Source organism: Microcebus murinus, chromosome X (assembly GCF_040939455.1).
Source record: "Microcebus murinus isolate Inina chromosome X, M.murinus_Inina_mat1.0, whole genome shotgun sequence".
In the NCBI taxonomy this organism is placed as follows: Eukaryota; Metazoa; Chordata; class Mammalia; order Primates; family Cheirogaleidae; genus Microcebus; species Microcebus murinus.
In genome coordinates, this window is record NC_134136.1 from 9,320,676 (window position 1) to 9,344,186 (window position 23,511).

At 34.5% G+C, this 23,511-nt stretch overlaps 1 protein-coding gene across 1 annotated transcript in view; it reads right to left on the minus strand.

Annotated features, from left to right (window-relative positions):
- Nucleotides 1-225: 225 nt before the first annotated feature.
- Nucleotides 226-23,511, minus strand: part of LOC105866148 (fibronectin type III domain containing protein 3C1-like) — a 30,613-nt gene continuing 7,327 nt past the window's right edge. The window contains exons 6-26 of the mRNA XM_075999529.1: nt 21,445-23,274; nt 20,403-20,455; nt 19,932-20,074; nt 18,067-18,126; nt 17,574-17,712; nt 16,977-17,030; nt 16,737-16,858; nt 16,485-16,656; nt 15,682-15,768; nt 15,331-15,469; nt 14,585-14,653; nt 14,039-14,157; nt 13,808-13,913; nt 13,384-13,490; nt 13,068-13,181; nt 11,889-12,038; nt 5,657-5,931; nt 5,149-5,361; nt 2,896-3,062; nt 1,123-1,244; nt 226-621 (exon numbers count right to left, since the gene is read on the minus strand). Of these exons, the coding sequence (XP_075855644.1) occupies nt 283-621; nt 1,123-1,244; nt 2,896-3,062; nt 5,149-5,361; nt 5,657-5,931; nt 11,889-12,038; nt 13,068-13,181; nt 13,384-13,490; nt 13,808-13,913; nt 14,039-14,157; nt 14,585-14,653; nt 15,331-15,469; nt 15,682-15,768; nt 16,485-16,656; nt 16,737-16,858; nt 16,977-17,030; nt 17,574-17,712; nt 18,067-18,126; nt 19,932-20,074; nt 20,403-20,455; nt 21,445-23,274 (4,580 nt within the window). The 3' untranslated portion in view covers nt 226-282. The remainder of the gene's footprint in view (nt 622-1,122; nt 1,245-2,895; nt 3,063-5,148; nt 5,362-5,656; nt 5,932-11,888; nt 12,039-13,067; nt 13,182-13,383; nt 13,491-13,807; nt 13,914-14,038; nt 14,158-14,584; nt 14,654-15,330; nt 15,470-15,681; nt 15,769-16,484; nt 16,657-16,736; nt 16,859-16,976; nt 17,031-17,573; nt 17,713-18,066; nt 18,127-19,931; nt 20,075-20,402; nt 20,456-21,444; nt 23,275-23,511) is intronic.

The window sequence follows — 23,511 nt, forward strand, 5'->3', positions numbered from 1 at the left end:
AAATAGTTTCCATTAGAGATTTTAGTTTTATATAATAATTGGAGTGTTTTTGTTGCTAAAATTATGCAATTTAAAATAGATCTATTTCCTAAAAAAATCTCTTCTACTGTCACAATGAATTTCTTGAATATTAAGGCAGTTCTTTCACTGTCAGGTAAAAGTTTTTAAGAATTTCTACCAAATGAGCTTTTCTTTTAAGAATTGAGGTGTATCTAACAATTTCTATATATGATGTAATTTGTTTCAGAACTTCCTAAGAAGATGAAAATGTGTAAGAATAGTCTAATTGATTAGGAAGTGTTGGATTGCAACAGCACAAAGGATGGCAACAATTGCAAATCCCATAACAAGGAATAGAATAAATGTATCATCGCTCATCTCTATCCTAGGCTTTTCTTCTTTCTCTTCTTTAGCGTTGTTTCTTCCTTTCCCTCCACCGCCTTTGCCAGACCCTGGCTGTTGCTTGTGAGTTGAGAAAAGAGCACTGGGGCTATATGATCCCCAAAGCTCTTGTATCCCAGCAGAATTTTGATATTGGCGTCCAGCGCAGACCTTGAAGCGATAATGTGAATTTGTAAGAAAGTTGGAAAAGGAGAATGAAGTGTTTGGTCCTTTGTAAATCTAAAGGAAAAGGAGTAAAAATGAAAATTGTATTTTATTACTAAGTAAAATAATATTGTATGGTTTTCAGCAATAGGAAAAATATGAATTTATTGATCTCATGAGCATGTTCACAATAAAAATAAAAATTTACTCTAACAAAGTCTCTAATGTCCTGTGGGCCCAGCACTGTTTAGGTAATTTTGTTTAATGTAAGAAATAGCAAAGACTTACAATTGTTAAAGTTTTGTTGCATTAGATTTAGAATTGAGTTGTGCATTGTAGTTGATGGAACTGAGAAATACCAAATAACTCAATAGTAAATAAGCTAATTGAATGAATAAGCTAATTGTCCCAAAATAAGTAATTATGTACATAAACTTTAGGGACTGGATGGGACTTTTGAATACGATTTAGTTACTTTAAACATACTGAGAGAATATCTTACTCCATCACAAAAGCTCAATCCCCAGCAGGCTATAAAACTATAAATTTTTAAAGACTAAATTTGCAAGGATTTACCAGGTCAGTTCCTTTTTCACTGGTGAGTTGAAGATTGTAAACAATGGGATCTCCTTTTATTGGCCCCAAAGCCTCCCATTTGATCTCACAAATATTGTTATTCAGCTGATGTAATTTAGGTGCTGAAAAAAGAGAATTTCAGATTAGAGAGTTCCATTTTCCCTAGAGGATCTCAAATACATTGTAACCTCACACAATTGCATGGTCATTAAAATCAGCCTGCATAGCCTTAATCTAAGAAATATATCGTTGTAGTTATTATTGTAAAGCCTTTTGTTATATACCATCAGGCATCTTAATGATTATAATAAAAACTTTAAGAAATTAAAACTATCAATTAATAATGCATGTTTAGACTTTCTAGTAAGATCTCATTATGACTTTTATTACTTTTGTTTAATCCCTACTGGTATAATCTGTTGTATTCATATGGCACATTACACATTTGGAAGGATTTTCACATATACTAATAATTTTATTTTAGTATGGCAGCAACTGTGTGAGGTAAGTAGGGCACGCTCCTTATTTCATGTTATTAATTGCTCTACATTTTAGGAAAATGGTGCTTAAATATATAGAGCATTAGTCAGAAAGAGAGCAAGTCATTATTATGGTCTAAGTCATGCTTAATTCCAATAGTTTCCAATTAGCTTTACACTGAAGACAAATTTTTATAATAGTGATTAGACTCATGTGTGAATGAAATGGAACAACTAAATCTTACAATTTAGAAGGAAAAAATCCACAAATCCCAGGCTCTAGTGACAGTAAATTGAACTCATTGCTAATGTATTATAAACAGTATTTTATTTTACTGTTCAAATAAGGAGAGTATATTCAGAGTTTCAGAAATTAAACTTATAAGCTTATATAGTCTAATTTTCAGCTTTAATCACACCTATCAATTGTTATGTTTTGTGCAATAATCCATTTGAGAAAAGGAAAGTTATAGCAATGAATGGATATCATGACAAAGTAGATGGAAATCAGGAGCCTACCATTCTAATCTTGGCTCTGCCACTGACTCAGGGTGTCCTTTAGCTAAGCAACTTACCATTTAGGGGACTAGCTTCTTTCTTTTAAAAAATGGCAGTGGTCCAATTCACAGTTGCAAAGATGTGGAAACAACCCAAGTGTCCATCAATACATGAGTGGATTAATAAAATGTGGTATATGTACACCATGGAATACTATTCAGCTATAAGAAACAATGGTGATATAGCACCTCTTGTATTTTCCTGGATAGAGCTGGAACCCATTCTACTAAGTGAAGTATCTCAAGAATGGAAAAACAAGCACCACATGTGCTCACCAGCAAATTTGTATTAATGGATCAAGACCTAAGTGGACATATAGGAATAACATTTATGGGGTGTCAGGCAGGTGGGAGGGGGGAGGAGGGGATAGGTATATATATACCTAATGGGTGTGGCATGCACTGTCTGGGGGATGGACACACTTGAAGCTCTGACTCTGGTGGGGCAAACACAACATATGTAACCTAAACATTTGTACTGCTGAAATATAAAAAATTAAAAATGGCACTGGTGGTAGAGGGGTTGGTCAAAATTATATGATCTCTAGGATATTTTAAATATGTTATGATTGTAGGCGCCTCATTAAATCCTACATTGCCCCTTGATTCCATAACTAAGTACTAGTTTCTTTTGGTATTGTTGAATATTTAAAGCAAACCTTGAAGCTGAATTTTATATGTGAGCTATTGGAACTCAAGCTAATGCAACTTTCAGTGTCATGGCTTGTAATACTTACCTTTAAGTTTGGCTGGTGGAGTTTTGGTTGTAGCGAAAGTATAGATGCTGGACAGTGGTCCTTCACCAGCTTCATTACATGCCTGGATTTTAAATTTGTATTGAGTATATTCACCCAATCTTTGCACTTTGTGAGTCTGACAAGGTCCACGGTAAATGACAGAAAATCTGGAGGTGGGAAAGGAGATGAGAGAAGCAATATTATTAATCAACAGTTATACAGATAAAAATCACTATTTGTATAACTAACTTAAAACTGGTTTCAAAATCTCAATAAGGAAAGCTTCTGCACAACCAATGAAACTATCATTAGAGTGAATAGACAACCTAAAGAATGGGAGAAAATATTCTACACATCTGATAAAGGGCTGATAATAAGAATCTATGTAGAACTTAAGAAAATTAACAAGAAAAAAATCAAACAACCCTATCAATAAATGGGCAAAGGACATGAACAGAAACTTTCCAAAAATGGTGGAATAATGGCCAACAAACATATGAAAAAATGCTCAACATCTCTAATCACCAGGGAAATGCAAATCAAAACCACCATGAAATACCACCTAACTCCAGTGAGAATGGCCTTTATCAAAAAGTCCCAAAATAACAAATGCTGGCGTGGATGTGGAGAGATTGGAACACTCTTACACTGCTGATGGGACTGCAAATTAGTACAACCCCTGTGGAGAGTAATTTAGAAATACCTTAAAGAGCTAAAAATAGAAATACCATTTGATCCAGCAATCTCACTACTAGGCATCTACCCAAAGGGAAAAAGACATTCTATAATAAAGACCTCTGCACTCGAATGTTTATGTCAGCACAATTCACAATTGCAAAGATGTGGAAACAACCCAAGTGCCCATCAATACACGAGTGGATTAATAAAATGTGGTAGGCCGTGTGTGGTGGCTCACACCTGTAATCCTAGCATCCTAGCACTCTGGGAGGCTGAGGCAGGAGGATTGCTTGAGCTCAGGAGTGTGAGACCAGCCTGAACAAGAGCGAGATGCTGTCTCTACTATAAATAGAAAGAAATTAGCCAAACAACTAAAAAATAGAAAAAATTAGCTGGGCACGGTGGCATGTGCCTGTAGTCCCAGCTACCTGGGAGGCTGAGACAGGAGGATCACTTGAGCCCAGGAGTTTGAGGTTGCTGTGAGCTAGCCTGACACCACAGCACTCTAGCCCAGGGAAGAGAGTGAGACTCTGTCTCAAAAAAAAAAAAAAATGTGGTGTATGTGTACCATGGAAAACTACTAAACTACAAAAAAAACCAGTGGTGAACTAACACCTCATATCATCCTGGATAAAGCCTGAGCCCATCCTTTGAAGTGAGGTATCACAAGAATGATAGAATAAGCACCACGTGTACTCACTATCAAATTGGTACTAACTGATCAACACTAAGGTGCTCACATGGTGGTAATGGGTGCTGGTCAGGTGGGAGAGGGGTGGTGGAGGTGGGTAAACTCACAACAAATGGATGCGGAGTGCACTGTATGGGGGGAAGGGCCCCTGGCATGAGCAAGGCAAAGGCATTATATGTAACTAAAATGTTTGTATCCCCATAATATTCTGAAATTAAAAAAGCCATATAGGTAAAACAACAAAAGAAAAAAAATCAGGTTGTAAGTATCATAGTGGCAAGGTGCTGGCTGTCATATTTTTTTGGGTAACTTCTATTCCTTGGTACTTAATGTGTGTTATATAAAGGGAAGAAGTGTTTTGGAAGAGGCAAAAAGAACTAAGTTATGAGCAAGAATTTAAGAAATTAAATCTAAGATGGTAATGGGATGCTTTTATATCTATTAGTTCATTGAAACTACTTTGCATTATAGGATGAAGATATGGAATCTAATTCAGACATAAAAAAGAATGAAATCATGTCTTTTGCAGCAACTTGGATAGAACTTGGAGGCCATTATCCTAAGTAAATTAACTCAGGAATGGTAAATCAAATACCACATGTTCTCACTTATAAGTGGGAGCTAAGCTATGGTTCTACATGGTCATACAGAGTGGAATGATGGACCCTAGAGACTCGAAAGGGGTAAGGGATGAAAAATTACCTAGTGGGTACTGTGCACACTATACAAGTAATGGGTACACTAAAAGCCCAGACTTCACCACTATACAATTCATCCATGTAACAAAAAACCACTTGTACCACCTATATCTATTAAAATAAAAAAGACATGACATTGTAAACCTCTTTTATTACAACATATATTAACTAATAAAAATAGGTTACCTGCCAGACCGATCTCCCATTAACAAGTTGTAGCTTATAACGTTGGTAAGCAAACTTTTGTTTGAAGAGTTACCCCATTTGAGTTTGAGGCTCTGGTGTCCATAGACCACACAATCAAGATGTGGGGGCTCAGGTGGCAGTGGCTTGGTTTTAGCTCTTATTGATTGGCTAAAGGGGCTTAGTCCATAATGATTGATAGCTTGAATTCTGATTCTAGTGGTAAGAAGAAAAAGTTAAAATATATTAATTTATATTTAGAAAAGAGAATTACTTTCTACATATAACCTAACCCCCTAGTAATTATGTAGGCTATTGACCAACATATACTAATTATTAGAGACAAATTTTCAAAACAAAAATCTTGAATTTGCATAATCACTATGGACGATTATTGCTGAGAAAGATCTTTCAAAATAAGTCTTATGTAGACTAAAATATACAAATGTAGATTTGCTCAAAATTCTCAAAAAGCTTTCCATTTATCTAACATAAGATATATGTGACTTACTTGTATGTAGTGTCAGGCTGTAGATTTTTCAGAAGACACTCTGTTACTCTATTAACAGTCAAAATTTTTCTGTCACCATATTCAATGTTATATCCAGTGATTGGAGAGCCATGGGAGTCTGGTTCTTCCCATTGAATAGCAATGCAAGATGATGCCGATTTGGCAGGCACTTTGTTTTCAACTTCATGTAACATCGGCACTACTGCTGGTATGGTTGCCGGTGTGGTTACTATGCCAGTTCCTCCAAACATTCCAACCCCAACCGTATTTACAGCCTGAAAATGTATAATTTGTTAGAGGTTCATTATTCCTTTGTTTTTGTGCATAAAGCATTTTTTGCATAACAAAAGTTTTCATAAACTCACACTCTTAACAATATGGTTCTAAGTTGCTGAAATTTTTAGGTACCATATTTTGGAAGGTGGTGAGTGTAACTATGGGAAGGTAAGTGAAGAATGCCAATGTGAACACTTCAGGAAAAATATGTCCAAACCAAATTCATCAATTACCCCACCACTTTTTTTCCTTTCCTTCATCTTATAGTTTCTATCCCTGTTGGTGGTAGCCAGAAGTTCACATCCATTCACCAAGTTTCATTGACTTTATAAATATGTCTTATTTTGAGATCATTATAGATTCACATGTGCGCTTTATCCTCTTTTCTCCAAAGTTAATATTTTGTATAACTATATACAATATTATAACCATGATATTGATGATAAAATCCATTGACATTATTCAGATTTCATCAGTTTTGCACGCACTTGTATGTGTCTGTATTTAGTTTGATACGATTTTATCACATGTGCTGCTTCATTATGATCACTACCATACTTAAGATACAAAAGAATCCTTGTGTTACCCTTTTATACACACAATAACCTCCTTCCCTCTCCTTATTCCTAAACCCCTGGTAACCACTAATTTGTTTTCCATCATTATAATTTTGTCATTTCAAGCATGTTATATAAATGGAAAAATGCAGTATGTAAACTTTTCATATAGGCTTTTTTTCAGTCAGTATAATGCCCTTGAGATCCATCAAAATTATGGTGTATATCAATAGTTTTTTTATTGCTAAGTACTATGCCACAGTATGGATATACCACAGTTTATTTAACCATTTACCTATTGAAGAACATCTCAACTATTTCTAGTTTTTGGTTCTTACAAATAAAGGTGCTATGAACATTTATGTACAGTTTTATTGTGTGGACATAAATTCTCATTTCCCTGGGATAAATGCCCAAGAATTGTCGGTATATAATAAGTGCATGTTTAATTTTGTAAGAAACTGTCACTCTTTCCAGAGTAGCTATAATTCTCACCAGAAATGTATGAGTGATCCAATTTCCACATCATTGTCAGTATTTGATGTTATCACTATTTCTTATTTTAGATATTCTGATAGGTATGTCATGGCATCTCACTGTGCATTTCCCTAATAGCTTATGACTTTGAATATTTTCTCATGTGTTCATTTGCCATCTGTTTATCCTCTTTAGTGAATAGTTTGTGTCTTTTGCCCATTTTCTGTGTTGTTCAATTCTTCCATATCCTTGATCATTTTCTGTTTAGTAACTAGTTTTACCAGTTGCTGGTGGAGGGGGGTTTGAGGTTCCTGACTATACCTGTAGATTTGTCTATTTCTCCTTTCTGCCCTATTAGTTTATGCTTCATGTATTTGGAGGCTCTATTGCTTTATGAGGGTGGGTTGTTCTTTTTATCATTATATACCTCTTTGTCTCTAGCAATTTCTTTCTTTTGAAGTCTACATTATCTAACATTTATGTAGCCTCTTAGGCTTTTTTTTGTTTTATTACTGATTGCATAGTATATCTCTTTCATTGTTACACTTCCAACTTTCCTATGTTATTGTATTTGAGATAAGTTTTTGTAGACAGAATACTGTTTTATAATGTTTTAAAATGTATTTTTCTATCACTGTCATTTACTTGACATATGAGGCCATTTACATTTAAGGTAATTATTGATATGCTACGGCTTAAGATTGCCTGCCCTTTCATTTTTTTGCTGTATTTTTTTCTATTTGTTTCTTCTGTTTCTCATTCTTCTGTTTCACTTTTCTTACCTTCCTGTGGGATACTTGAACACTTTTCAGGATTCCAATTTGATTTAATTTATTTATAATGTTTCTGAGCATTTTGCTTAGCATAGTTTTCTTAGTGGTTGCCATAGGTATTAAAATATACATGTGTAACTTATTACAGTCTATTGGTATTAATATTTTACCACTTTGAGTGAAGTCTAGAAATCTCAATTTAGGTATCTTTACTTTCCCCCATTTCAAATAAAATATTTGTTTAAATTTTAAATATTTAAATTTTAATATTAAAATTACACAAAATATTTAAATATTTAAAATATCTTAAGTATTTTCTCTCTATGTACTGAGCACCACATCAGATGGGGTTCTAATTTTTCCTTTAAACATCAAATATATTCTTAGAACCTTTTAAGAAGAAGTAGTCAAGATCAAGAAGATAGTCAATTATATTTATCTATCTATTTATCTATTACTATCAAGAAGATAGTCAATTATATTTATCCCTATCTTTACCCTTTCCACCTATTTCTTTTCTAAAGTTCTGAATCTTTTTCTGGTATCATTTACTTTTTGGTTAGAGATTTTTCTTTAGCTATTTTTAAAAATTAGATTTGCTAGCAACAAATTCTCTTAGTTTTCTTTAATCAGAGAATGTCTTTATTTCCTCTTCACTTCTGAAGGATATTTTTGCTGGATATAGAAGTTTCTTTCAGTACTCAAAAAATGTACACACTTCTTTCTGGTCTCCAGAAAGAAGGAGAGATATCCAGATGAGATATCCACTATCATTTGAATTGATGTTCTTCTGTAAGTAATGCACCGTTTCTCTCTGGGTGCTTTCAAGATTTTTTTCTTTGACTTTTGTTTTCAGAAGTTTAATTACAATGGGTCTTGTTAGCATGGATTTATTAGGGTATATTATATTTCAGGTTTACTTAACTTCTTTAATTTCTTGGTCATTTTCCCCCTCAACTGGAAAGTTTTCACTATTTCATAATATACTTTTTCAGTCCCACTTTTTCTCTTCTCTCTTTCTGTGCCTTTAATGATATGAATATTACCTTTGTTATAGTTTCATTTGTGCCTGAGACCCTGTTCATATTTTTCTTTCTAAATCCTCTCTGGTGTTCAGATTGGGTAAATTCTATTAATTTGTCCTCATGTTCACTGATTCTAATCTTCGGTCATCTCCATTCTAATAATGAGCCTTTCCAGAAAGGTTTTTATTTTAGTGGTTGTATATTTCTGTTCTATAACCTACAATTGGGTTTTTTCTATAACTTGTTTATTTGCTGATTTTTTTATTTTTTAAATTGGTTTCAAGATAACTAATAGTTGCTTGTTGGAGCATTTTTATGATAGCTACTTAAAATCCTTGTCAGATAATTCAAACCTCTGATTCATTTCAGAGTCTATTGATTTTTTGTCATTCAACTTGTGATTTTACTGGCTCTTGATATGACGAATGACTTCTTATTTATTCTGGGCATTTTGAATGTTATATTGTGAAATTCTGGGTCATATTTAATTGATTTTTAGTAGGCAGTATTTTTTTAAATTAAAAAATATTTTAATCGTATCTTTTTTTTTCAGCCATGTGATTAGGTATCCTTAGATAGGCAGTATTTCTATAGAGATATAGCACAAGGGTTGAATGGGGTGGAAGTTCAGCTCCTGTCTAGGCTCTGCTGACACCTTCTCAGAAAAAGTGGGGCAATGATTTGCACTGAATCATTGCCTCTGAGTGGGAGTGTAAACTCAGCTCCCCACTGGGCCCTGCTGATACCACAGAGGGGGGAATAGAAGACTGACTTATACCTCTTTGTTCCTGCAGGGTGGGGTGGAACCACAGCTCCTAGCTGGGTCTTGAAGACACCAGGAGAGGGGAATGAGGAAAGTTTGGGTGCCAAATAGCATAGCTTCTCACTACCTGGATCTGCCTTGTTGATGCTGAGTAGAGGTGGAAGCTGAGATCGCCATTGAACCCTGCTGACACCAGGTGGCAGAGAGTTGGTAGGGAGCCTCAGTACTGACTAGAATTGTTTCCTGTAGCCTCTTATCAATCTCAGTGCTACTAAGTGGATATGGAGGTCTGTTCCTTATTAGACCTCACTGACACAGGCGTAGGAGGAAAGTGAAGTGCGGGCTAGGACACCATTTTGTTCAGTCTGTTGCTATTGTGTGGGAGTGGAGGCTGAGCTTGCTAATAAACACCACCTCCACAGAGAAATTATTAATAGAATGTTGCAGCTTGCTTCTATCAGGTATAGAAGTACAGAGGTATAGAAGATCATTAGGTCCCTGCTTGGCCACACTGTCACTAGTCAGCAGGGGAATGGGAGTAGAACACCACCTGCTTTTGCCAGGCAGTGGATGGAAGGTTAACTCTCTGTTAGGCCTGGCCAAAACCACTGGGTGGGGAAATTAGAGTGTGTTGCTTGCTTCTGGGGTGGGTTGGATGGTTGTTCAGCTTTCTGCTCGGCCTGTTGAAACCTCAGTTGTTGGGGAAGAGCAGGGATGTTTATGGTTTTTCCATTAATGTTTGGCAGGAGTAAGGTGAGTATTGTCAAAAAGATTTTCTGTTGTTACGCTACCCTCTTCCTCATCATTTTGCTGGGGTAACAAGCTTTACTTGGTGTTTTGTTCTTTCTGTCCATCCCTGTTGGCAGTTTTGAATTGGAAGCTTCTTTAGCACCCTTCCTAGAATCTATGGGAGGTAATTAGGAAACCCCGGGGGCTCATCACTATGTTGTCCTTCAAGTTGTCAGTTCCCTAGGCCGTCTGCTACCTTTTATCTACCTTTCAGAGTTGTCTTATGCTTGTTTGTTGTGTTATGTTCAAGGATTTTTAGTTTTAAGAGGGAGGATCTGGGAGGAAAGATGCTACTCCATCTTGGCTGGAACATATTCCCTTGATTTTTATCTCCCTAATATCTTTTAAATCCATTAATGTCTCAGTATTCCTATTGCAATAGCCTTAATGTTCATAACTTCATCATCTATCCTTTGGACTATTGCAATGGCCTCCTAACTAGTAAATATATATTATGAGAACATTTTTCCAATACAAAAAATAGGGATATCCCCCGAAATCTGACAAAGGGTTAAAAAAAAAAAACCCTTTCAATCATGAAAGGTAATCTGGCTGGGCGTGGTGGCTCACGCCTGTAATCCTAGCACTCTGGGAGGCCGACATGGGAGGATTGCTTGAGGTCAGGAGTTTGAAACCAGCCTGAACAAGAGCGAGACCCCCATCTCTACTATAAACAGAAAGAAACTAATTGGCCAATTAATATCTATAGAAAAAATTAGCCGGGCATGGTGGTGCATGCCTGTAGTCCCAGCCACGTGGGAGACTGAGGCAGAAGGATCGCTTGAGCCCAGGAGTTTGAGGTTGCTGTGAGCTAGGCTGACGCCATGGCACTCACTCTAGCCTGGGCAACAAAGCAAGACTCTGTCTCAAAAAAAAAAAAAAAAAAAAAAATGAAAGGCAATCTGGGGGCCATTTGGGGCTTAGATCCCTGGTATTAGGGCTCAAGTTATGAGTCTTACAATTCTAATAATTCAGTAGAGGAAGAGATCATTTCCAGTTATGGTTATCAGGGAAACATTTATGCAAGAGCTGGGTTTTAAGAGACAAGATAGGCAGAGAGCATAGAATGAACAAAACTACAAGGCATATTTGGTGGTGGTGGGGTAGACTTGTTTGTTTGGACTAGAGTTTATGTGATTTTTTCTAATTGATGATAATTATCACTTTGGGTGCTTATTAAATATACAGATTGGCAAACTTCTAATTACAAGTTAATTAGAAATTTTGATCCAGTAGGTCTGAATGGGGGTGTAGAAATCAATGTTTTTAACAAGCATTTCAGATGATTCATTCCTAAGATCAGGGAAATTTGGGAAATACAGAATTGCAGAGAAAATAATGGCTGATCTATCAATAGTTGGAATAGAAAAGTAGCTGCCAGGTTATGTGAGGTTCTAAATGCAAGGTGAAGGAGGTCAGAATGTTGTCACTGAATATGAGCAATATTTAAGATTTGAAAGTCTGTGACTCTCTTCTGATCTCTACACTGGAAATGCTGCCAGTATTATCAATGTGGATAGCTTAGGTTAATAGCTGTTGTCTTGCTTACATTGGACGAAATGTCAGGTTTACCTGAACTCTGCAAAAGTATGTAGTTGCAGGAATGAGACCTTTAACTTCATAATTCAGGCAAGGGCCAGTGTAAATCAAGTGCATTGATTCTTCGATTTGTCCCCATTCTAGTCTGTAATCAGTGATTTCAGCACCATTGCATACAGGAGTCTGAAAGATGCAATAAACATAGAAATTGAGTTCTTTTTCTAAGTGGTTATTATACTAGATACTGTGTGAGTTACAACACAATCCTTTCAATGACAAAGCTTATAATTTATTAAATGATATGAGATACAAGTGTAGAAATAATTAAACATAAGGCAGAACACTATAATTAACATTAAAAGCTTCAAATAAAATTAAGAAAAAGTATTGGCTAATTCCACATATTAGATAAATGCCTTTTTGAAATTTATTAAAATTATTTTCAAATGGGTTACTGAAAAAAAGAGCAAACATTAGGGCATGAGAACTCTGAAAAAACGGGGCAAACTTAAGATATTCTAATGTTGTTTAAAATTACCATTAGGTAGTGGGATCAAAAACAAACCCTAGTACTCTCTGGCCTTTATACTGTGATATAATCAGACCTGTCATTTATGATTAACAGACTAAGGCTTTTGTTTAACTGCTAGAGTTGGGGAAAAAAGGAAGAACAATTCATAGATACTTACATGGCTAAATAATTAGGATAGTTCTTATTTTTTAAGCTTGATTAGTTTGAATGGTAAGATATTCATATGGATGTGAAAAGTGTTTGTTCTTTTTTTAAAGCTTAATTACTTTAGACATATTTCTTACATGTCATACTAGAGAGTTACATGCAAATAAACATGACCAGAGATTTCCCAATGAAGTTTTTTTAAAAAGTACTACATTCTATAAACTGATTTAACTTTATTATCTCTTGTTTTGGTTTTAAAAATTCAGTTAGTTACCGATTGATAGTCTATTTGGTTTTCCAGATTTATTATCTTCAAATATAGGATCTTCAGAGCAGGATAATCATTGCTGTCGACTTCCTAATACCATTAGTATCAAGTCCTAGGTGTGTTGTAGAAACTATGATCCAAGATTTATGGAATCCTAATTCTAAACTCTGACTCCTTAGAGAGTTCTAGATTTACCCAAAAATTTCTAAGCTAATTACTATGTTTTTATATCACCAAAATTAATAAAAATAAATTGATAACGTACTCCCCAAGTAACAATAACGCAGGTCGGACCCTTGCAGGTTAGCACAGGTGTACCACATTGAGAAGGAGGGCCTGGAACCGGTGCAGTTTCACACTTCATTGAATGAGATCTCAACTACAAACAAACAAACAAACAAATAAGCAAACACACAAATGATTGTGTGGGCATGGTCATTCCCCACCTTGACAAGTAGGAGCATATATTCAACCAAAGTGAAATGAAATACAAATGGGCAAACTGAACAATATAACTTCCCCAGTCATATTTGCTGCTTTTAACCAGAAATTGTGGATTCTTCAGGAATTAATTTACTCACTGTGCATTTCACTTCAGAGCTTGAGTGCCCTTGTGTGTTATCTTCGTTACCTTTTGCCTTTTTGACATACACAGGTGCTTCAGAGTTTCCATTAGCAAGAGAGTTGCCTAGAAAAATATACAAAATAAACTTAATTTTTTTTGTAAATAGTTTTAAGGGTGTTTCTTTAATATGATACAAAATAAATTAAAAAGACTCTATGTTGAAACAGTTAAAGTAACAATACTCAAAATATATTAACTTGTGTCAATTAACTTTTTAATTTGCATTAAAATGTCAATTACTAAGAATTTGCTTAAGCAATATTTGATTTTGTACTAAAAATCATTTTCTTTGCTTTCACAACATTTAATATATAAAAAATCAAAAGTTACAAAAGAGGAAATTTAGGTTTGGTCATTCAAATCACATAAAGAAGCCTCACCGCATTGGAAGTTTGTTTCTGTGGACTTTGTTTTACCTTTCATGAGTGGAGGATGGCAAGATTCTGGAGAAATAGTAGGTGTTTGTATAGTCAATATATCTGAAGGCTAAGAAAAATACAAAACACCTTATGACTAAAGTGAATTCAAGTTCTGTGTTGCAAAACATTTAGTAATATGATACAGTTCATTTCAGTCCTCCATTTAAAAACTTTCCCTCTACCTTTTCTCACCTGGCTTTGGCCTATCGGTGAAGTACAAAAGACTCTTAGTTTATATTCGGTACCAGGTTGCAGGTGATCATATAGAAATTCCCTTGCGTCGCCACTGTAGATTATGTTCCAGAGATTCACTGAAGGGATATAAGCAAATTTATCCAATTTGTTTATAGGTAGCTTATAAATTTACGGGTTCCCATGCTTTCTCATGTATATACTAAGAGATAACCATTTTGGAAATTAACTTGGTCCAATAATCTATTTACCAATAGTTAAATAATTTATTCCCAGTAGAATTAACCATAAAATCATAATATATCAGTAAATAAACATGGTTTGTTACTAAAAACTGGAGATGTCCAAGTTCTGGGGTTTAGTTAATAGTATTGTACCAATGCCAATTTCCTGGTTTGATAATTGCCCTATGGTTATATAAGATATTAATATTAGGAGAAGCTGAGTGAAGGGTTTATATGAGAATTCTCTATATGATTTTTGCAACTTCTAGGTGGGTCTAAAACTATTTCAAAATAAAATCTTTTAAAAAAAATGATGCCTTACCATCTGAATTTTCACTAACTTCTAAACTGTAACTTGAAATGTATGTTCCACCATTATCTTTGGGCGGATCTGAAAAGAAAAAAATAAAATTATAATTATTCTTGAATAAACTTAAAAATCTTTCAATGGAAAGTTATTTCATAAATTAACAAATAATTTTCACAGAGGGAAAAATACAAAACATAAAAATATTTTATTAATATCCAGATATTAATAAAGATCATAAAACATAATCTAAATTATAAAGCATTTAAATAATATTTTAAGTTATTTGGAAGACACTGAAAAGCTAGGTATATGTGCTATAAAGTTGATTTCTCTAGTTCAGAGATAGAACAATTTGTGTATATATGTGTGTGTGTATATATATATATATATATATATATAATTTCTTGTTAAGCTGACATTTATTATTGATGTGGCCTTCTAACTATGACCTCTAATTAGATGTAATCTTACTTGGAATAACCATAATATTTAAGGACCCATATAAAGTTCAATAATTTGTTCATGTGTGAATTAATAAGATAGCAATAGATAACTCAATAGAGAACTAGAAAAAGTACATGGTTTGCAACTAGATTTATATTTATATGACATAATTTATATATTAAATTTATATGACAGAATATTTCATATACAATTGATTAAGAGAATATTTTATAAAGCTGAGGGAGGAAGATTTCTTCACTATAGTTAATATTAAGACAGATATAAATCATTTTAAATACAACAATATTACATACCCCATCCAATTTTTACTCTATGCGCATGGATCTTTCCCTTTATATATGGTTTTCTAGGCGATCCAGGCTTATCTGGACAGGTGGTATATTTTACTTCTCCACTGGGGTTGCTTCTTCCTTCCATATTGTAGGCAAAGATCTGTTTGAGTAAAAGAGAATACCTTGGTTGACCATTAGAAATAAGTCTGATTTGAAAATGTTCATAGTTTGTAAATATAAAGCAAGTTATTTGAGTGAACTAAATGCAAAATAAAATTTAATTTTAAATGAAAAAGACATTCATTTTCCTCTAGTGAAGAGTATAATTTTATATTAAGATATCACTAAAATTTATAAATTATAGTGACATACCCTAAACTTGTATGTAGTACTTCTTTGAAGATTTCTTACAATGCATGAGAGATCTTCTCCATTATATTTAGGTTTAAAACCTAACCCCTGGAAATGAAAGATAGTGAACTTAGGAATCAGGCAGGCCTGGGTTCAAATTCTTTCAACTTATTTTTTATGTGGATGATTCTGAGTAAGTCTCTTAGTCTTTCTGAACTTTAATTTCTCTACATAAAAATAAAGATAATTTCTACTTTGAAGGGCTCATTTTTCTTAGGAAATCATTTAGCATATTCCTTGCAACAAAGAACACTTCTCATTGTGAGCTGCTTTATTTAAATTGTGGTAAAATATACATAAAATTTACAGCTGCTTTATAAATTGATTAGCCTATTCAGTATAGAGTTGAACGTTTAGAATGGAATGAAATAGATGTCCACTCTCATCAGGAATCTGGGGAGATGAGGAAAGGGTAGAAGTATGTTGGGGTGCTGAAGATCTGTGTGACCACCCAAGGTTGTCTGATACAGACCCAAAGTTGAAGAACTAACATACTTCTCTGAGTCTCTCTGCTGTAATTATGGCTGATGCTGCTAGCTAATTTTCAGGAGCTTACGCATCTTTAGATCTCCCTGTGTAGGCTTGCCTAACCCTGGCTCTGAATTGGTCCCATCTAGAAAACAGAGGATCAGGAATCATGCAATTCCTGATTGAATTGACTGAGTAGAAAGTAATCAAATTTAAAATGTTTTTAAGTATGAATTCCATAAAAAATATACCTAAAACTGAGGTAGAAGATTAAAGCATATGAAAAGGAAACTTACAGATCCTGCTTCCTCCATTTCCAGTACATAAGTAAGAGTATTTGTGTTTGCGTTAGCTGGGGCACACCATTCTAGTGACAAATTACAGATTCCTGCTTCTTTTAGCTTAGGAGGTGAAGGTGTAGGCGGAATAGTTCCTGATGTATGGAAGACTGCTATTTCACTATAATCACTGAAAAATAAGATGAAAATATTAGCTTCAGTTTCTTATTGAAGTATAGACTTTTAAATACTTCAAATAATTCAATGTACCTCAAGCCAAAGTTATTTTTGGCAGCTAATCTGAATGAGTATTTTGTAGAAGCACTCAGTTTAAGGATCTTGTGCTGTTTCATGGTACCCGTATAGCAACTTTTGAAATCTTCGCCTTTGCCCTTAATAACAGACATAAAATATTAGAATATCATAAAATGCTATAATTAACAGCAAAAATTCATCATAACATTAATAATCATCCAGAAACAAGTGCTTTTAAAAAATAAAACTGCATACCTCGTCCCATTCCAAAAGGAAGCTGCTTATTTTGGAACCATTATCATTGGAACCCTAAAAGTATCAGAAAAATAAAATTATGATAGGCTGTTTTTACATAGAATACGAATATATGTATAATTCATGCATATGTATATATGTATATACATTTAAAGTGGTAAATTACTGTAAAATCAATCTGTTTATATTTTGGTTTTGATCCAATCCAGATTTTAAAGTCAAAATGCACTTTTTACTCTCTAAAAGACATGCCTGAATTCTGTTTTGTTGTGTTTTCCAAATTGTATACAATGAAAAAATTAGGATTTAATTGAGAGGTAGATTTATTGACAAATACGATTATAAATAACTAAATTTAGGTTCTAGAAATTGATACTTCAACTCTTATTAATTATTGAAGTTCTTATTGACATTTTTCAGTTTACTAGATGCTTGGTATCAGTAGAAAGAACAAAAAGATTATTAGATTATTATAGAGAAGAAAAAGTGCTAAGGAAATAGGTTAGATGAGGCATGCATAATTTTCAGGATACAGTAGAAAGAGTGTTTTTAAACCATGAAAACATGTTGAGGTGGTTTTGGCAGTAAAATCCTTACTTTCCACTGTAAATTCAGGCTGCTCTTGGATCGGTTAATCAGTTTGGGTGCAAGTGGAGGGTCCGGTTCGCAACCTGGGGTTGTGAAGCTGACCACTTCAGACACAGTTCTGTGTTCTGAGCCTCTTATAGTTGTGACTCTAAAAATGTAACGACAATTATTGTAAGCTTTTAAATATTTATCTTAACATATGTACTGAATTGCAAACTTGAGATTTCAGACACATTTCCTAGGAGCTAATTATAAAAAATATACCAATAGAGCAAGGTTGAATAGCTGCTCTATAATGATTCCCAAAGTACCCTCTCACTTGTTCTAAATGAAAGTGAATTAATGCTGCATTTGGAGGGGTTGTTTTGAAGCTTGAAGCAAAGGCCACGTTGCTGGCAAATGACAAGGCTGACTACAGGAATTATAAGTAGTGAACTGATACAGACTGAGGAGTCTAGCTGGATACAGAGTATGGGTAGGTTGTGTAGGATGGAGTTCTTACCTTAAAAAATAGGCCGTGGATGGCTGTAGATCAAGTAGGGTAAATGTAACTCCATCGCCACTGTGAAGATAAGCTTTGTTTATAATGGATCTTGCACATATTTAAAAGCTAAGTAATCAGTTCTAACTTTATACATTCAACTGACAAAAATAGAAGTACAGTTCTCCTTGCAGTCCGGATAACATTAAACTCATTTTATATTCATGCAAAATAGTGATTTAATAATTCAAAATGCTTTCAAACTTTGGCATGCTTAATTTGCATGCCAAATTAATATAGCTTTAAGAAATGAAATTTTACCATTTTACCACTACATAGTTTTCATATGTAATAGTGCAGATTTGCCTTTAATTAGCTTATTTTAAATAGTGTAGAAATGAAAAGCTTCAAAGACACTATGCAACATGAAATGTATTCATTCCATCACACAGAGCAATTTTTCTGGGGTAGACACTTATCTGCTACGATCACTAGAGTGACTGTGCTCCCAATGTCTTCCTGAGCAAATAGTCACAAGTACCTAGGTGTACCCTACCACCTGAAGAAATCCTTCAGGCTCTAGACCTTAAAATATCTTCCACAAAAAGCTAAAAGATTGATACTTCTAAGTGAAGGCTGATACTTCTGAGCAAAGGCCACTCAGGGTGATCAGAGATATAGGCAAGAATATTTTTATAAAAATAATAATGATTTTTGTAAAGTGCATAATGCCAGAAAAAGACCGCCATGTAAATTCATGCAAAAGCTATTTTATTTTTACTTATTTATTTTATTTATTAGAGATGGAGTCTTGCTATGTTGCCCAGGCTGGTCTTGAACTCCTGGCCTCAAGAAATCCTGCCTCAGCCACCTGAGTCACTAGGATTATAGGCATAAGCCACTGCACCCAGCAAAAGTTAATTTTATAAATAGCTTTTCATCACATTTTACATCTTCCTATTCCCCTACCCAATATAGAAGATGTATATTGTAATTCTTAAATTTAAAATTTTTAGCTGCTAATTATAAAAGAAATAAAACTTTACATGATATATAGCTAATTGCATTAAGATCTTTACTTTGAGTCTCTGAATAAAGATGAAAAATTCTAGCAAAATAAAGGTTAAGATGTGTTATGTTTTTTAAAGTATGACTCGGACAACTCCACTATCTCTGTCTGACTTATTGCCTAGTTGTTGGTGGGCATAGACATTTCTCTTTCTTTCTCACTTGGGATTTCCTTCCCACTGTGCTTCTCTCAGCTCGCTGTCTTTCAGATTATACATGCCTATCCAGTCCAGAAGCTGTTGGGAGTGATGCTTCTGCTGTGATCTCCACTGTATTCCCCAATCCTGGGTTCTATCTTTTGAGCACATTTCTAAGCTCATCCTCCTACTATCACAGTTTTCACCTTATACTTAGCTCCTATAATGAAATTCCTAGGAGAGCCCAAGTCTTAAATTCCCATTGCAATGTAAATACCTTGCTTGTGTACCCAAAGGCCTACAATTATGTGAAACTTTATTTTTCCCTAAAATGACCTAAGTGAAAAATGAGCAGGGGAATTGGAAAGGATCTTTTCTTACCTGAGTGTAAACTTGACTAATAGGAAGTCTGTAAACTGAAGTGAATGAATGGACCAGCTGATATTTAAGATCTCTCTTAACTCTAATATACTTATGATCCAATGAATTTTTTGGACTGGACTGGCAACCTACCACCATTTAGAAAACTATTTCTGTAGAAAAATGCATTTCAAGTTTGGAAAAAATTGCAGAAAAACCTTTAGAACTCAACCTAGGTATAAATTGGGGTCTGTATGTTTAGAGAGAATATTTGAATTGAATTATGAGAAATAAGAAATTATTAAAAAGAAAAAGACTTACATATACACATTTTTATATTTTCCATTTTTACCACTGTTAGATATGGCCAATTCAAATGTTATAGGAGATTTAGTATGATCACATTTCTCAGAATCACGCAGATTCCATGAAATAACAGCAGATCTTGTTTGAATATCAGAAACCTGAAATAACAAAAATTCAAGTATCATTCTTAAAAAACTATAATGTATAAGTTATGATATGGTCTTCATCTAAGTCTTATTTAATGCTAAGTATATTGTTCTCATATTAGGTGCTTAAATACTGTGATTAAACAATGAACCATTAATCCTATCTTTGACAATATCAAACTGAATCTTTATTTATTGAATTGCTAAAGGAGATTATAAAGTTTTAACTAGGTAAAGGCTTCAAACTAAAACTGTACTAGAGGAAAATACCAGTGAATTTGCATGTTTTAAGATTGACAAAGTAAATTCAAAGGAATACTTAAATATTCACTTTACTTACCACAGGTTTCTCAGTGCTGAAACAGTATGACTTTCCATGTTCTGTTTTGCGTTCTAAAAGTAAAAAAAGCACCCCCAAACAAAATATTACATTAATAAAACCAAGAGAAAGAAGTTAGATTTATATTGTCCAACTGCAAATGTATTATCACCAAGAGACCTACTAAACACCTAATAGCTATTTGCTTAAAAGATTTAAAAGAAGAGAGTAGTCTAAAGTGTATAATATTAAATAAATTCTAGCAAATCCCCAATTTAAATAATATCATATGAACTGGTTAGGATCATAGAGTAATTTGCAATGTTTCACTGGCAGACAACTAGAAAAAATTATGTGGCATGTACATTTTACACGAGGAGTCATTTCTTCATGATTTTAAAAGGTAGTTTGTGGTTTTTATACTATTCAACCTTAAAAAGGAGGGAAAACTTATCTTTTGCAACATTATGGATGAATCTGAAGGACATTATGCTAAGTGAAATAAGCCAGGAGCAGAAAGACAAATACCACATGATCTCAGTTATATGTGGAATTTAATAAAGTTGAACTCATAGAAGTAGAGAGTAGAATGATGGTTATCAGAGGCTGGGGAGGTGGAGAGGGAAGGAATGGAGAGTTGATCAAAGGGGACAAAGTTTCAGATAGACAGGAGGAATAGGTTTTGAGATCTGTTGCACCAGAGGGTAACTACAGTCTTAATGTGCTGTATATTTCAAAATAACTAAGAGTGTAAATTTCAAATGTCTTACCATAAAATATGATAGGTGAGGTGATGGATATGTTAATTATCTTGATTTAATCATTACACATTGTATACATGTATTAAAGCACCCCAGTGTACCCCATAAATGTATACAATTTTGTTTTGTTAATCAAAAATAATATTAATAATACATTTAAAAAAGAATTTAGAGGTAGGGGTACAAAGAAGACAAGAGGAAATGAAAGTAGAAAATAGTGCCTAAAATATTAAAACTGCACTGAATTCCTAAACATTTAGGATATTTATTCACTGGCAACAAAACCAAACTCCTGATCTTACCTTTTTCCACCACATTTGGTGATGGGCTCTTATTTCGTTTTCCACCTGGTTTCTGCTTGATGTTTTCGCCTCTTGTAGCTTTCTGTTTCTTTCCATGACTAGTCTCAACCTGAGTACTGGCAGTGTTGGAAATGGAAGTACTGAGAGCATTATCAATAGCAGAAGTGCTGGGAGCATTTTCAGAGATGGAAGTGTTAGGAGCACTATCAAAAATAGAAGAGCTTGAAGTACTGGCAATAGCTGATGGTATGAGAGTACTGTCAATAGTTGATGGTATGGGAGTACTGTCAATTGTTGATTGCCTGTGTGTACTGTCAGTCATTGATTGACTGGGAGTTCTGTCAGAGATGGTAGTTTGGGGAGCATAATTAGTGTTGGAAGGGCCCAGAATAATATCAGTGGTGGCAGGGCACAGAGTAGAGTCTGAGATGGAAGTGCTAGGGGCATGGTCAGTGGAAGAATTTCTGGGAGTTTTGTCAGTGATGTTAGTGTTTGCAGGTTTGTCAGTGGTATCAGTACTGGGAGTATTGTCAGTGTAAGTGTTTACATTGTTCACAGTGCAGGTACTTGAAGTACTGTCCACAGTGTTAGTGTTCGAGGTATTGTCCACAGCATAGGTACTCAAAGTATTGTCTACAGTGTTAGTGTTCGAGGTATTGTCCATAGTACAGGTACTCAAAGTATTGTCAACAGTGTAAGAGTTTGAGGCATTGTCCACAGTAAAGGTACTCAAAGTATTGTCAACAGTGTAAGAGTTTGAGGCATTGTCCACAGTAAAGGTACTCAAAGTATTGTCAACAGTGTAAGAGTTTGAGGCATTGTCCACAGTAAAGGTACTCAAAGTATTGTCAACAGTGTAAATGTTCGAGTTATCGTCCACAGTACAGGTACTCAAAGTATTGTCAACAGTGTAAATGTTCGAGGTATCGTCCACAGTACAGGTACTCAAAGTATTGTCAACAGTGTAAGTGTTCGAGGCATTGTCCACAGTACAGGTACTCAAAGTACTGTCAACAGTGTTAGTGTTCAAGGTACTGTCCACAGTACAGGTACTCAAAGTATTGTCAACAGTATAAGTGTTCGAGGTATTGTCCACAGTATAGGTACTCAAAGTACTGTCAACAGTGTAAGTGTTCGAGGTATTGTCCACAGTAAAGGTACTCAAAGTATTGTCAACAGTGTAAGTGTTCGAGGTATCGTCCACAGTACAGGTACTCATAGTATCGTCAACAGTGTAAATGTTCGAGGTATCGTCCACAGTGCAGGTACTCAAAGTATCGTCAACAGTGTAAATGTTCGAGTTATCGTCCACAGCGCAGGTACTCAAAGTATCGTCAACAGTGTAAATGTTCGAGGTATCGTCCACAGTACAGGTACTCAAAGTATTGTCAACAGTGTAAATGTTTGAGGTATCGTCCACAGTACAGGTACTCAAAGTATTGTCAACAGTGTAGGTGTTCGAGGTATTGTCCACAGTACAGGTACTCAAAGTACTGTCAACAGTGTTAGTGTTCGAGATATTGTCCACAGTATAGGTACTCAAAGTATTGTCAACAGTGTAGGTGCTTGGAGAATTGTCCACAGTGTAAATGTGGGAAGTATTGTCAGTGTAGGGTGTTGGAGCAGAGTTTACGGTGTGAGTGTTTGGAGAACCAGAAATACTGGAACTATCATTAGTTTTGTTCACAGGCAAAGAGGTGTTGTTAACCATATAGCTCTTCTTGTGTCCACCAACTTGGCGTTCTCTCGTTTTTTTCTTCGTATGCTCTCCCGTTTTAACAGGTCTTTCATCGAGTTGGTTATAATTTGCTCTTCCATGTGAATAGTTTTCTAAAAGAGACAATGGAATACTATTAATATTTAATAATTATAATAATTACATATCTCAAGGTCTTTCTTATCTAATCAACAAAAAGAGCATCGATAAGCCATGCTTTACTTTAAATTTTTTTTACTTTAATAAAGGCATTAGGTATGTGTGTGTTTATAACATATTGATATGTACAGAAAGAAAAACATAAGCAAATACAGTGTTTTCCTAGGTAGTAATTCCACTTCCAAATTTTA